The 15,439-nt window shown below is 40.4% G+C and overlaps 1 protein-coding gene across 8 annotated transcripts in view; it reads right to left on the bottom strand.

Annotated features, from left to right (window-relative positions):
* GRIP1 (glutamate receptor interacting protein 1) overlaps positions 1-15,439 on the bottom strand; it is a 275,878-nt gene that overhangs the window by 7,656 nt on the left and 252,783 nt on the right. For 4 of the 8 annotated variants that reach the window (XM_048500227.1, XM_048500228.1, XM_048500233.1 and 1 more), the window contains 6 exons: positions 14,632-14,809; positions 12,624-12,763; positions 11,155-11,340; positions 7,336-7,492; positions 2,384-2,486; positions 2,189-2,233 (listed from right to left, as the gene is read on the bottom strand). In XM_048500227.1, the coding sequence (XP_048356184.1) occupies positions 2,189-2,233; positions 2,384-2,486; positions 7,336-7,492; positions 11,155-11,340; positions 12,624-12,763; positions 14,632-14,809 (809 nt within the window). The remainder of the gene's footprint in view (positions 1-2,188; positions 2,234-2,383; positions 2,487-7,335; positions 7,493-11,154; positions 11,341-12,623; positions 12,764-14,631; positions 14,810-15,439) is intronic. The other 4 variants (XM_048500230.1, XM_048500232.1, XM_048500229.1 and 1 more) reach the window with 3 other exon arrangements.

Raw genomic sequence — 15,439 nt, 5'->3', positions numbered from 1 at the left:
CTTCTTTGCAACTTTCCCTCCAACTTTTCCTCCAACTTTCTGTCTGGGATATAAGGGATCAAAGATCATCATTCCTACTTGTACCTGATGAAGGGAGTTTCTACTCTGCGTGGCACTGATTGTTTCCAACTGGTTTTTCCATTGCTTTTTTTTTTTAAAGGTGTCCTGACCTGGGTAGCTCCAGGCTAGCCGGATCTCATCAGATCTCAGAAGCAAAGCAGAGGCAGCCCTGGCTAATATTTGGGTGAAGATATGCAAGGATTCCCAGGTTGCCAAGTGGAGGCAGGCAATGGCAGTTCACCTCCAAACATATCTTCCCTATGGGGTTGCTGTAAATCAGATGTGGGGAAGAAAAAAAAGAAAGAGTCCCTTTGATCACTGAAAAGACGAAACTTGGTGATCATGGGACCTGCTTGGACAAAAGCCATGAGGGACGCAGCTGTAGTAACTGAGAATGACTGGGTGGAAAACAAAAACTGGTTTGATCCAACTCTGTGAATGTGGTTTCAGCTTTAGCCTTCAGAGCTGGTATAGTAGTATGGCTAATATCTAGAGCTGCAATAAGGGAAGCTATTTACTTTAAATCTCATTAAGTAGATGTAGTCACCATACTCTTTCTCTGCCTCTGTCTCTAATCAGCATTATGGGAATAATAACCCTGCCCTATTTGTTGAAAAGATTAGTGTGATAATGCATGGCAAGCATGTTGTACACTGGACACACTATAAAAACAAAGTATGTTAACTTTTCAAGAAGATGTACACTTGCTATCAATTCTTCAGTGCATCTGGAATTAAAGATACAGACAAGCATCTTTAAATTCTACCCTGGTTTCTTTTTTGGGGAACTGAAAGACGATTTCATCAATCATCTTATCTTCTTATTGTTGAGAAATGAAACAAGGGTGTTCCTTGAGAGGAGTGAGGAAAGTTTGGAATTGTTGAAGGCTTTCACGGCCGGAATCACTGGGGTGCTGTGTGGTTTCCGGGCTGTATGGCTGTGTTCTAGCAGCATTGTCTCCTGACGTTTCGCCTCCATCTGTGGCTGGCATCTTCAGAGGATCATCTGAAGAAGACAGCCACAGATGCAGGCGAAACATCAGGAGAAAATGCTACTGGAACACAGTCATACAGCCTGGAAACCCCACAACACCACAGAAAGTTGGAATGATTGAAAAACAAGTGCCCGATGTAAAGTGGTAAGTTGCACAGTATGTGCTGAACACAGAGGGGCTGACAAGACAGCTAAGTACAATTAGTAACTATGCAATTAATGTGTTTTGTTTTACGAACTTTAGGCTTTCTTTCACACTAACAATTAACAACTTACTGGAATGTTCTCCCTTTGCTTATCTATTTCCATACCCATTTGCTGTGCTCTCAGCAAGGAAATCTGCAAGAGATGCTTGAAGTACCATGCCTTTGACAAAAGTCAGTCAAACTGACATATTTTTGCTTAGGTTCCTTTGGATTGCAATTAAACATACATCAGATCAACATCAAAGTTAAAGAATGCATGCAATACAGAAGCCATAAACCTGAGGCTATGCAATCACCAGGAACTGCACGGATCTTACCTAGTTATGCCATTCACATTCCTTGTGGCTGCTCAGGGATTTTGATATGACATAAAAATTAAATGAAACTCTGCCAATATTGCAACACAGGGAATTTTGAAGAACATAAAAGACTGTTCTTGAGGATTAATACCGGTTAATATTATATATTTGCTATGATCAAGGAACATAAGCAACTGTAAACAAATGGATCTCTTATTTTGCTTTTTGATGAAAAACTGGATAAACATGCAGAATTCATAAGCCAACATCAGGCTGCAACATAATTGTTCACCTTTCTTGGTCATCTTGGTTTGTCCAAGTTTGAAAATGTTTAGAGATTGTTTTTCTTTTATGTTCCTCTCAATTCAGATTTAGTTAGATTCAGTTCTTTTGCAATGGATACATGCCAAGAAAGTCCTTGTTAAAAGCAGCTGAGGAAAGTATGCTTTGAGGGCAAAATAAGCCTGCAAACAGGTGCAGCCAGCAGTAGCACAGGAGAAGCTTTGGTGCACACATATTGGTATAATTTCAACAGCAGTTCCATGAAAGAAAATAGCTTGATTAGGAGGAAAATGTGTGTCAGGGAAGGCAGCTGCACAAGCCAAAAAGATAAACATAAAGGGTAGGTACCAAGAGAGTCATGTTTCTCAAACACAGACGCCTTTCAGCCTTGTCCTGTGGAAAGGGGGTTGGTGGTTAAAGCTTTAAAATGAATTTGTGTGATTAATGCAAACTTAGGAAAAAAAAGGAGAAAATAAGAGGAAAAATGAGTGTTAATTGAAAAAGGAAATTGGAATAGTGTGACAGGATTAAGGTTGCTTCTACCTCTAATTCCCTCAGAATTCCTGACTGTCCACAGGTCTCCAAGTCCTCCAGTGCTTGAGACCAGAAATTTTCCTCCTGTTCAGTTTCAGGGCCACCTGCAAAGCTGGATTCATAGAGAAAGGTTTGCTTGTCACAGCAGAGAAGTTCACAGGAATGGCTTATCATACACAGTATTAAAAATATAATTGCAAAAGGATGCAGCAGGACAACAAGCCATGGATCATGGACCATGGAGAACAACTGCTGACCCACAAGGAAGTAGATTAACTCGCAAAGCACTTTACAAAGAAGCTGAAACTGCCCCTGTACTGAAAGATCCTGGTAGCAAATTTCAGGGCTAAAAATTTGTCCATGGGGCAGGGTAGAAACAGCTCAAGTTTTTAATTGTATCAGACAAGGATGTAGGTAAGGGGGGGTTCTTGGGTTCAACCCCCCATTGCATGTTCAAAGTTCCGCCCCCCGTTTGCGGGGTTTTTTGTATTTTTTAGTGTTTTTTGGTCTGCAGGGGGCGCAGTTTTTAGGCTAGAAGCACCAGAATTTCAAGGATTTGCTGGGAGACTCTCCTGATGATACCACCCAGGTTTGGTGAGTTTTGGTTCATGGGGTCCAAAGTTATGGTCTCCCAAAGGGTGGGCCCCATCTTCTATTAGCTCACATTGAAAACAATGGGAGAGGGGGGCAACCCCTTTGGGAATCCATAACGTTGCCCCCCCCGAACCAAACTTCACCAAACCTGGGTGGTATCATCAGAAGAGTCTCCTAAAGATACCCTGAAAGTTTGGTGCTGCTAGCTTAACAATTGCACCCCTGACAGCAGGCACCCCCCCCCCCAAATTTCCCCAGATTCTCCTTTTAAATCCACCCCCTTCGGCACGGATTTAAAGGGAGAATCTGAGATCCCCAGTTTAAATATTGAAAGTGATGCTGTTTCAGGATTGGGGAGAATCCACCCCAAAACTTTCAATGTTGCTTTAACTGGGGACCCCAGATTGTCCCTTTAATGTAGATATTAACGCTGGACGCAAATATTTTTGTATGGTATGCTGTTTTCATGGCGGTTTTAATGTTATTGTGTTTGTTTATATGCTCCATTAATGTTGTTTTAATTTATGCTGTGCACCGCCCAGAGCCCTTCGGGGGAGGGGCGGTATATAAAATTGATAATAAATAAATAAATAAATAAATTTAAAAGGAGAATCTGGGCTCCCTAATTTAAACACCATTGAAAGTGATGCTGTTTGTGGGTGGATTCCAGCATCACAGTGGCTGCCCGGGGGGGGGGGGGGGCTCTCGCAAAATTCCATTTTCCCTAGCTACGCCTCTGCCTGGAGGGGAACGCAGAAGGGACTGCCGACTGGAAGCACAGCCGGTGGGGGGGGGTGGGAGGGGACAGGGGAGTCTGCCATCCCTGGCCTCGGAGAGCTTTTATAAGCACTGAGGCTGGGGGCGGGGCTTGGGGAGGCGTAGCCACACCCTCAGGGGTGGAATGTGGCTCCACCCCTGAACATCCCCCATAAAAAAATCTATACCTACGTCACTGGTGTCAGGCACAAAATACAAAAGCAGCAAAAACTTTCCAGCAAAGAGAAATCAATTCATATTGACTAAAAAAAGAAGAAGAAGAGGCAATTATGGATCTCTCATCCAGTCTCTTTTGTACAGCCATCCTGCTGATTTCCAACTGCTACGATTTGTGCTGTGACAAGGGCAAATGTGTTTGTGGGGACAGGAGTAGATGTGGGTTCAGAGTGCATGTTAATTCAGTTGAATAAATCCTGCAACATCTCCAAGCTCTACAATTATTAATGCAAACTAATCACTTTGCATTTAAGTCATGCTGCCTAGATCACATAATACAGATCAGTAAATGACTAGCGTTTGAAACAGGATTAGAAGGGGGAATGTATATTTTCCCAAATGTATTAATCCATATTTTGGAATTCAATCAGAGCCACAATTCTGTTCTATATTCTAGTAGGTTTCATCCCAGATGAATTTCACCCAATCACACAGCACAGAGCCAACTGGGCACTGGGCACACTTTTAGCAATTGCCCAGGCCCCAGAGGTGAAGGGGTGCCTTCTTGCCCCCATCCCCGCCTGTCTATGGACTCTCTGCTACAGTAAGAAGCAGCCCAAGGAGGCTCACCCTGGCCCCAGGGGGAGGTCACAGGAACCCTGCTTTCCCTCTCTCAATTGGAGGTAGGCACGGTCCTCGTCCACCTTACTACAGGTGGGGTGGCAAGGAGGGTGGGTACTGCCATGCCTCTCTGGTGCAGCATGTGTGTGAGAGAATCACAGGAGCTGTTCTAGCTCTGTGTTACCATACTTTGCCTTGCTGACTCCCTACAGTTTGTGTAGGAGATTTGAGCACAGAAAGCAATGCCTCGCCAACACTCCTTACTTGTTGCATTGCCATGGTAACAGGGGTGAGGAAAACAGGCAATGGCTTCTTACTGTGTCTCACCAAGGGGGGGGGGGTGGCCAAGTGGTTGCATAGGGCCCCTAAAATCAGCTCTGTCTCAGGACATTAGAAGAACTAGTGAAACCTTGAAAAGTGGTGAAACTTTGTCAAAAGGATTACATTTATGCTCTGTCATGGTATAATTGTCCTGTAGCTATTTAGGAATTTAACAGTTACAATCCCAAGATAAGAAGGCACAGGCTGTGGCCAGAATGTGGGGAAAAGAATAATATCAAGACCAGTATGAAAGCCAATTTTACAAGTGCACATATCAGCTTAATATTGGTTTTAAGTGCTGTCTAAATGCTGCCCTAGTAGACAGTCACTGAACATCTACACATGGGTGCTTCAGGAGTCCAGTCCTGTTCTGTTAACAAAACTCAGAGCCTTTGCTTCTCCCTCCCCAAATTTTACTTATCTTTTTTCTAAATAATTTACTGTTCTCAAATCATGTTCAGAAATCTCAGAAGTTTTTAGATCACTGTTCAGTTGCTCAGAATAGTCAATATCCATCTGCTGAATGGCAGCCTTGATTAGGATCAGCTTGTTTCTACTGCCAACAGAGACAAACCTGAGTTTTTCTCTACGTATATCATGAATTCAGGAATCTAAATCCATTAAAATTTTGTATTTGCCATGATGGCAATCAGGATAATGTTCAGCAGCTTTGTGTCTGGAAAGACCTTGTAGAGCCGTGGTGGTGAACCTTTGGCACTCCAGATGTTATGGACTACAATTCCCATCAGCCCCTGCCAACACAGCCAATTGGTCATGCTGGCAGGGGCTGATGGGAATTGTAGTCCATAACATCTGGAGTGCCAAAGGTTCACCACCACTGTTGTAGAGTATTCCCTCAACCAGGTTGTAATCATTATCAACATTTCCATAAAGTCTGTCACAGTGCAGTACTAAGCAATATTATACCTCTGTAAAACCACTGAAGTCAGTGGGCTAAGATGTGTGTAACTGCTTAAGAGTACACTCTGAAAATACTAGAAAACAAGCAGTAATGAAGTCTGCCTGGAAACTGCACAAAAAAATTCAAATGGGTGTTGTGGGGTTTCTTAGCTACATGGCCGTGGTCTGGCAGTTTTTGCTCCTAACATTTTGCTAGCATCTATGGCTGGCACCTTTACAGGTATGTCACAGTACAATGTGCATCTCTCTGTGGCACAGTGTGGTAGGCTATATGTTTTGTCGCTCTTACGGGGGTGGGGGTAGATGAGGCACATTTGCATGTGTCTGGATGCATTTGCAACTGAACCTGAAATGGGAAGGGCAGTATAGAAATCACATCATCATCATCATCATCATCATCATCATCATCATCATCATCATCATCATCATCTCATTTGCAACTTCATTTGCAATCGCAAAAATTTCAAAGCTTATCAACATATAAAATCGAGTTTTATCCACAAGTAAAATGCACTCTCCATTATCATGTAAATTTTGGTCTAAGACTTGTTCAACCCTTTTGTTTATTGTAGAAAATAAAAATGTGAACATCTTCAGTCCTGGCTAGGAATAATTTCTTCAGGATCAGTGATCCTTCTGAAATGGCAATATTGGAAGCTAATTTGAAATTAATGTTCCAGAGCATTGCACTGTCACCAATATGGCATCCAAAGGGGAAACCAGCATAAGAAGGAAGAAGAAGAAAAGTTTGGATTTATATCCCCCCTTTCTCTCCTGTAGGAGACTCAAAGGGGCTTACAATCTCCCTGCCCTTCCCCCCTCACAGCAAACACCCTGGGAGGTGGGTGGGGCTGAGAGAGCTCCGAAAAACTGGGACTAGCCCAAGGTCACCCAGCTGGCATGTGTGGGAGTGCACAGGCTAATCTGAATTCCCCAGATAAGCCTCCACTGCTCAAGTGGCAGAGTGGGGAATCAAACCTGGTTCCTCCAGATTAGAATGCACCTGCTCTTAACCACTACACCGCTGCTGCTCCCAGGGAAGACTTCCAGGGAAGTGCAGCACTGGTTGCTAAAAGAATGATCTTGCTCACTTGTACCACATGGCATTTCAAAGGTTACAGGGCATCATAAGACCCATCCATATGGAAGGAACAATCACACTGTATAACACACTAAGAAGCTCTACCTAATGCACAGGTACCATAGGTATACAAATATATTATTTACTGGTAATAGGTGATTTGAAAACAAAGCCTCCTATAACATCTGATGGGAAGGGATGGTGGTGAGGAAGAAGTTCCATTTTCAGCTTTTACATTATTATCAAGAATCAATGAGCTATCTTTCAATGCACAGAAGTTCACCAACTGCACAAGTCTTGCTTTCAGCGTCATAACCTTTCATGAATGTCACTAACCTAACTTAATAAATGTCACGCAGCATGAAGTGTAAATACGAAATATCTGCACAGTTAGAGGACATGTTGCCAGTTGGTATTTTGAACCTAAGAGATGTAGTGTTAACAAAGAACTCTGCTGGCATTGGAAATACGTATTTGGTACAGAACTTACCTGCTTGGTGCCGTTTTGCTCCATTCATCATCAATTAGCCCTGTATCATGGAATGGGTTTGTTCTGGGTCTGTTTGGAGGAGGCAAACTGCCCCTTTGTTTTGGACTTCTCCATTCAAAGGTATTGAAGCTGTATCCTGAAGCCTGATAACTGGGAGCTAAAATATTAATTGTATATTTATGAATGCTGCCTGTTTTTTAAAGTCCATATTGCATTTCCAATGTGCTTTTCTCCTCATCTTTGTTTTTCCGAGAATTGCCCAAAGCTATTAAAAAGCTGTGCTATTATCTTAATCTGAAGTAACGATTTCAACCTCAAGCACCATCTTACTACATTGTCATTGGGTCTCAAAAGCATAGTTTATTTTTCATGCCAAAATGATGCCAATTCTTATTGGCATCTGGCATACATGATCAGGCAATTATTGTACTTAGCTGTCTTCAATTAATTGTGCAAGCAATTACATTCATTATAATTAATTACAATTTTTACGTATCATCTTTATGCAATGAAATGTTTTGCTTCATACACATTCTACTTGATGACTTGGTTATTTTCACTTCTATCTTAAAGATTTGGGATGCTGGAAAGCAGAACAAGAGAGGGGCTGAAATGCAAACGGTCTCACAGATCAGCTCACAGAATTCAGATTTGAGTATGCCCAAAGCAGAAAGAAGAACAACAGAAAGGACAAAGTTACTGAGATAATCGATGCAACAAGGCAAACCACATTTTACAGTGAACAACAACGTTCCCAGGTTCATTGCTCATATGACCTTGGGAAAATTCCTTTCTCCAATTAAATACAGTCAAGATGGAAGCAGAGTGTGAGCAGAACCAACAGTGCAAGAGTGACACTCTTCTAAACCCATTGACACCAATGGTCCTAGAAGAATGAACCCCAGTTTAAGGTTGCACTGTAAATAAATAATCTAACAGGAAATGTAGCTGCATTAATCTCCACCTGATTTGTCCCTAAGCCTAAAGGCAGAACTGTTCAAGGAAAATGAGTAACAACTAAAGAACAGTGAATGAAAGGCTGTGTGCAAAAACACTTCGTATCACACTGCATTTTGACATGGGGGATCTTAGATTGTTCTGCCAAACATCTTTTGTAACTGAAGGTAGCAGTAGGGCCAGCTAAATTTGTTCAGGGAAGCAGTATGGATTCTGTTCCAGCATGCCATTTTCTTGATCTAAAGGGATGATTTGGTCCCCCTGCCCCCCTCCAAGTCTGGGAGAGGCAGGCACATAGTAGGTTGCCTAGTTCTGCTGAATGGATGGGCCAGCAAGAGCTGTTAAATGTTTCCTCAATTAAATTAGCAGGACATGTACACAGCAGTATTTATTTAAAATCAGAAGATCTCCTGGTATAATATATTAAGATTAGTTCTAACAAGTGGCATCATCACTTTACCCATTATGTGTCACCTCATATATAATAAAATGGCACATTTTCGTTAACTGTAGTTACTCATCTTTTGTACTTGTTAAATTTGACAGTCTTGAACGTGAGCAGCCACAACTGATGTGATATCAACAATACAGTTACTTCCCTATTCCTATTAGAAATGGCTTGTTTATTCACATTCAGGAATTGTGCTTTTCCCTTCACATGGCACATCTGACAATCAATCTACATTCTGAAATTCCACCTCTATGCTTTCACGCTGCCTCCTGTTAATGAGTCCCCAAGGGATAACTAAATGCTTATGTCTGTTTCCCCCACGCCACGTGTGACCTTATACCTGAACTACTGAATTTCACATTTCTATCATTCTGATCTGTGCACTGCAGTTGTAAGTCATAATAGTGTCTACTGCCACCAGAGATGAGTGGCTGAATATTCCTTGAGATCTTACATGTTAGATCTATTTTCATTTTAGAAAAATACTCATAATTCAATATTTCATTAGTTTTTCAGATATGTGAACAAATTACCTACAGGGAGTCTTGTGTGATTGATGTGTTGTTTACTGTCAAACAAACTAAATGATAGCCTCATGTCGAGACTTGCCTTCTCCAGAAGGGATAAGGGATGACAGCTGAACAGTGATTTCTGGTGTATAAGCAAACTAAATTGAATCATGTCCTTTGAAATTGAATGTAAAAACTCTGTAAAATACAAATTCAAACCCACAAAAGTGCTTTAAAAAGTAAGATTAATCAGATCTAGTAACAATAGTGCTTAGGGATCAGTGCTTATCTGCCTTGATCTCTGTAATGAGTGTTTCCTTTTCTTACACAGAAGAGAAATGTCCACCAGGTTGCTCTACAAGTTTACTGTCGCATAAGTTTCTTAGGTACTGTGGGAAGAAGTACTTTTTTCTGGGCTGAATCTACTATCAATTATTTACATTGGGTGATATCAAGACTCATTGTTATGAGACAACACAACAATAAAACATGTTTCTTTTCACTGTCACCATTCATAACAGTATAAATTACTGCCAGTTTTCTTCTTAGTTAACTTTTCCCCAGTTTTCCAGTACTTTAGTCTTTCTTTGTAGCGATGGTTCCTGAAACACTTTATAATACTGAGTTTTCCTTTGTGTACACTTTCCAGTGCTATGACATTCTTCTGAGTTGGACTGACCAGAGCTGTCCTCAGATGTGTGGTTAAGATTTTTGGCCCAATATTCATAATTTTGTACTTATTTATTCCGAATCTTCTTTGACTCTGTTTTGACTGTTTGATTTGGACCACTTTATATCAAGCCATACACAGTTTGCAGTTTACAGTTCTTTGGTGAAACAGAAAGGTGATCTGGTGTCTATGCAGATAGTGATGTATCTTGAACATATGGCTGGAAAACATGCCCTTCTAATCAGGAAACCACAGCTCAGTATCTTCATATAATCAGAAGAGGCTGAGATGGGTTGTAATAGCTTTCATAGAGGAGAAAATAAGCATGTGACAAGGGCCTAAAATCTAAGAAAGACAATACTGTCCAATGGATCTCTATGATCTATTTAGACTTTGTCATAGGCCCCTTCCGCACACGCAAAATAATGCGTTTTCAAACCACTTTCACAACTGTTTGCAAGCGGATTTTGCTATTCCGCACAGCTTCAAAGAGCACTGAAAGCAGTTTGAAAGTGCATTATTCTGCATGTGCGGAATGAGCCACAAAAACCAATGGCTTAATACCTTAATTTAGCAGAAACAAAATGTCTTTAATCATATGGCATTTTAAAAGCTATATTTTTACAGCTCAAAATTACACTCAGATTTAAAGACAAATTCTTAAATAATGCTTAAATACTATAATGTAACCATGACAATTTGTGGGGGTAAAAGAAATTCTGTTATTCTTATTTCAAAACCTTCCCTCAAGCCAGTTATTATTCTGAAAGCCCCCTGACATTTTAATGTCATGAGATAAAGGAGAAACAAAAAGGCAATAAATCACCGAATACTACTTTCATTCTCCCCTTTGGTTTACAATAAATCTTGTCTACAATCAACTTAAAAATCATAATGCATGGGCCTCAGATGTTCACATTAACAAAGGATAAACCTATTTAGCTATGGATTTGGCCATTCAGACATCAGTAAAACTAGCAGAAGGACGTTAAACGTATTGATATATGTTTTATAACCCATCACAGTGTCACGAAAGAGTGAAATCAAGGTTAGGTGAAAGCAGGAGGCAACACAATGTGCTAAGGTGTGCAGTCTTAATGAAGCACAAGCATCTAGAAAACTATAAAGCTGAATGGTAAGAATGCCTCTCAGGCATGGCAAAGTCACCTTAAAAAGTGTTGCCAAGGAATTGCTATCTGCAGGAAGTGAGTTTGCTGAAATTCATAACTCACCTTGGCTTGCATAGCTGTTGTCTATACCAGAGCCATCCCACGACTCTACAGCACTGTCCACACTTGGGACAGTAGTGGAGTATATTTCTGAAAGTTTGCCTGGTTTTTGTGTGGTGGCTGCAGCTTCCTCTGTATCACTGGATTCATTGAGGTGACCAGAGGCAGGGAACTTCTTGGGGCTTGTAGCTGGCAGGAATTAAGGAAATGAAGAATGATAAGTGTGTTACAAAATTAAATACTATGCGTGGCAGGACTTTTTGCCTATAAACAGTCTACATAAACAGGCTGTATACAGATAATTATTTCTATGAAGAAATCTAAGTGATGTCTCTTTAACTACTACCATAGCAGTAAACCTAAGGCAATAGTGGGAGCTTGATAACTTTAAAGGTATAATACAGAAGGCTTTTCCATATCTCTATTTATGACAGCTCATTCCATACCAGTTAATTAAGTGATACTAGATGAAACAGACACAATCATACTGAAACAGGCAGAGGTATTTTGCAACCACAGTGGTTAACCTGAGGAGCCTAGTTTAATCAGATAACATGGCCAGCTCAATCCAAAGGGGAAGGGTCGAATCACTGCTCAGATACAATGTGGGTTTGTGCCAATGTCTTTGCCCCCTCCACTGGTATAAAGAGCAACTATGTCGGTGGAGAGGGCAAGGATACCAGTGTCCGGCCACCCCTCAGCTCCACAGCAGCAAAACCCAGCAAAACCCAGAAACCGTGGAGCCATACTGGCATCTAGTTGGGGTGGGGCAGGGCATACCTAGTGGTGGAAGCTAGTTGGCTTCCACCCATGTTTTAGGGCCAGGAATGTGGTGGTCACAGCCTTACAATTACTTTTCAGGTAGTATAATTCCATTTAGTCCTATGGAAGGCTTTCAGGTGGTCAGGATTTTTTTTTAATTTTAGCTTCTTCCCCAAACTGTCTGAAAGCCCTCTGAGATGGTGGGGTGGTGGGACGGCAGTGCTGTCCCTAGCTGCCTTGGGATTTGGGTTGCTCATGTGTCACAAAGTCTGCAATAGTGTCTCTTCAGAAAAGCAATTGTCTAAACAGAGTCACAAATTATTTCCTTTAAAATAATGAATACACCTAGATTTACCGTTTTTGATAACTGAGTTCTTTAAGTAACATTAGCCTTACAAAATATCTGTGCTCACTTAAATTTTGAAGGTGTCCATGCTGCATTAGATTATGAAAGTAGATGGGACCAGTGAATGCTCTGTGCCCGAAGAATTCCTATCAGACACCTGCCAGTTTTTCTATGAAAATCATCCAGAAGATCATTTTGTGCTGACTATGACACCTCTGGCTTCAAACTAGACAGTCCCCTTCTCATATCTGCAGATTTGTTTCTACTTACCTATACATAAAGGTTACAGGCAGAATGTCTGTCATGAGTGTGTGTGTGTGTATGTCAACACTGTAGATGGTGTAAAATTGCCAGTCACACTCACCATCTGTTTGCTTTTTGATTTTCAAGGTTACTGTCTCTCCTGCCATCTGTAACAAATGTATAGCTTCACTCAGTGGTTTTCCTTTTAGACTGCTACTGTTTATTGCTAAGATCCGGTCTCCAATGTGAATTGCCCCTGTCCTGGAACACAAATAAAACATTGAAAAGTCAAATAAAATTTGAAAGTGAGCTGAAATGTAGATATCCATGTAGATTAGATTGTTTCAGTTTCAGAGTCAGTGACAGATCAAATGAACAGCATCAAATAATTCTTATTTCAATATTGCTATATGACCTGCAATTACACATTTAAGGTACAATCCTAACTAAAATTACTATCTTCTAAATCCAATGAAGAAGAATAGTTCCAGATACTAGATGCATTTTAAGAAAACAAATCCTTTATATTGAACACATTTTGCAATCAAATTACAATGGTAACATGAACAGCCACTTACTATCTTCCTGTTGCACAGACAAGACATGAAGATGCAGATACATAGGAACAAAGAGTTCAGATTAAATAAGCAACAACTTTATTAAGGGAATCCACTAGCTATCAAGACCAGTATGGAGTAGATGTTATAACCCACTCTGATAAGTGGCTGGGGAACTAGCACACTTGTAGACATCTATGATGATGGTATGACTTGACTCGCTCTAAAGCTTAATTTATTCCCCTTGTGAAAGAGCCAAGAGTAACCATCTGAGTCCACTGTGACCTTCCATTCAAATCAGTAGATAAGAGAGTTGGGCTGTTTGACCAGCATGAAAATCAAATCTATATTGCCTCATTGCTGCCTCTCTCAACTGACCTCCCTGCCAAACTTTGAATTTTATGAGGTTTTGGGTTGTAGATGACTTTTTCTTTCTCTACCTTCTGGCAGCTGGGGATGCCAGGTCTCCCATTATAGTGAGAAACCTCCTGGTATCATGGTGCTTTCCAGGAGGTGAAAATGGAGTTCCTGCTAGCATTGGACCAGAATGCTAATGTAATTTCCAGTAAACACTGGAAATGGCGCAGTGGAGTTTAAAAAACTCTATAGTAAAACCATAAGGGTTTTGTAAATTATAGAGTATCTAATAATGTCATGTCTAATTTTTACTGGAAGTGATGTTAGCAAGTCAGCGCAACACTACCTCATCAGATTCCACTCCACCCCATCCCAAGTTGTCTTGGGGGTTGCTGGCCTGACAACTCTCCTGACAGCTCCTAGTCCATCATGGCTGATGTAGAAGTCCTTTTGCTTGTTTTGAAATATCTCAAAAGTTCAGAAAACTGATCCTATGTTGCTAAATATTTTATATCATCACATTTTATGCTTATATTACTTATTTGCTTATATAAGTGTTGTAATGGAAAGTCAGGATGATCCTCTACATTCCCAAAATAACTGACCCCAGCCACTTCTGAAGAAACTCAACAGGTTCATTTACACATTACACAACTTGGCCCTGGAAGTCGTAACTGCAACAACTCCATCAGCCATCCTAAGAACACCGCTTCTTCTTCCCAGACACCACCAGTGGGCAGAGTGGCTTTTCCTTCAAAGTGATCTCTTTTTCAACTGCATCATCCTTTGAAACCCTATATGTCACTAAGAAATGCACCAACTGCAGTTGTCTTTAGTTATGACTGATAGTCTTCCAAAAGGGAAAATTAGCAAAGGAAATAACTAACCCACAAAAGTAAATATTTGGTGTGTGTTTTTAAAAAAAAGTTAATAAAACCATAATTTATCTGAGTGTGGCTAAAACTGAAAGTTTCTTTATGTGATTATGATGACATAATCATATAAGCCTTTGAAAAAATATTTTCTCGATTTAAAATAGCCTCTATCATATACCAGCAAGAAAAAGACTGAAGATCATTAAATGTTTTCTTTGTGTTACATTGTGGGAAATGCATAGACTGCCAGGGAAGAATTATTATCTATGACTAAATGAATTGTTACACATGAGTGAACACAGAAAATAGCTGCACTATGAATACCTTATTTTCAATTTACCTTTCAGCGAGTCCGCCTTTAGTAAGACTAGAGATGATAATGGGATCAAAGGGCTCTTCGGTGCCAGAAATAGTGATCCCAAGAGGTCCTCCATACCGCTTGAGCTCAACAGTATAAATAATTGCTCCTGAGCTCTCTTGTTCATCTGCAATACATGCCAAGAGGATGCAATTGGTTTCTCATGAAAGAAGGAATAAAAAAAATAACACATTCAGACTCACGATCAGAAACCAGACAGCACATTCTCAAACTGTTACACTTCAGATACATGACTTTCTTCCATTTGAAACTCTACAGTTGACTTCACTACCAACAACAGAAAACCTTTTTACTATTCGCTGAAGCAGAACCAGCTATAGGATCCCCATTTTGTTATATTTTGTACTATTATAATCCTTCACTCTCCTTGGGTTTCCTGTGTGGATAGGATAATCAATCAGGTAAATGTACAACAGTACCATATTCAGTGATACCCAAGATTTAAAACCAGAAATAGGTTTTAATATTCTTTTATGTATTTTGATTGATACTGGTATAATATTTTTATGTTGCCTCTTCAGAGTGCTTGAGGTGGCTTGCAATTAAAAATCACAATATTTAAACACACTCCATTAAAACATATTCTGATGTGTTTTCCTACACAGGTGCAACTTCAAGACAAAATTATAGCAGTATGGCACTGGTGTCAGGGTTTGAGTCTATTCAAAGCAACTTGATGACACCCAGCTTACATGTCTTAATATGGTTTCATAGTCATAATCTTTATGCACCGTTTACAGATTAGACTCTTACTTCTCCAAATTTTCAC

This window comes from Sphaerodactylus townsendi, linkage group LG06 (genome assembly GCF_021028975.2).
Source record: "Sphaerodactylus townsendi isolate TG3544 linkage group LG06, MPM_Stown_v2.3, whole genome shotgun sequence".
Lineage (NCBI taxonomy): Eukaryota > Metazoa > Chordata > Lepidosauria > Squamata > Sphaerodactylidae > Sphaerodactylus > Sphaerodactylus townsendi.
This window is presented reverse-complemented; position numbering and strand designations above follow the sequence as displayed.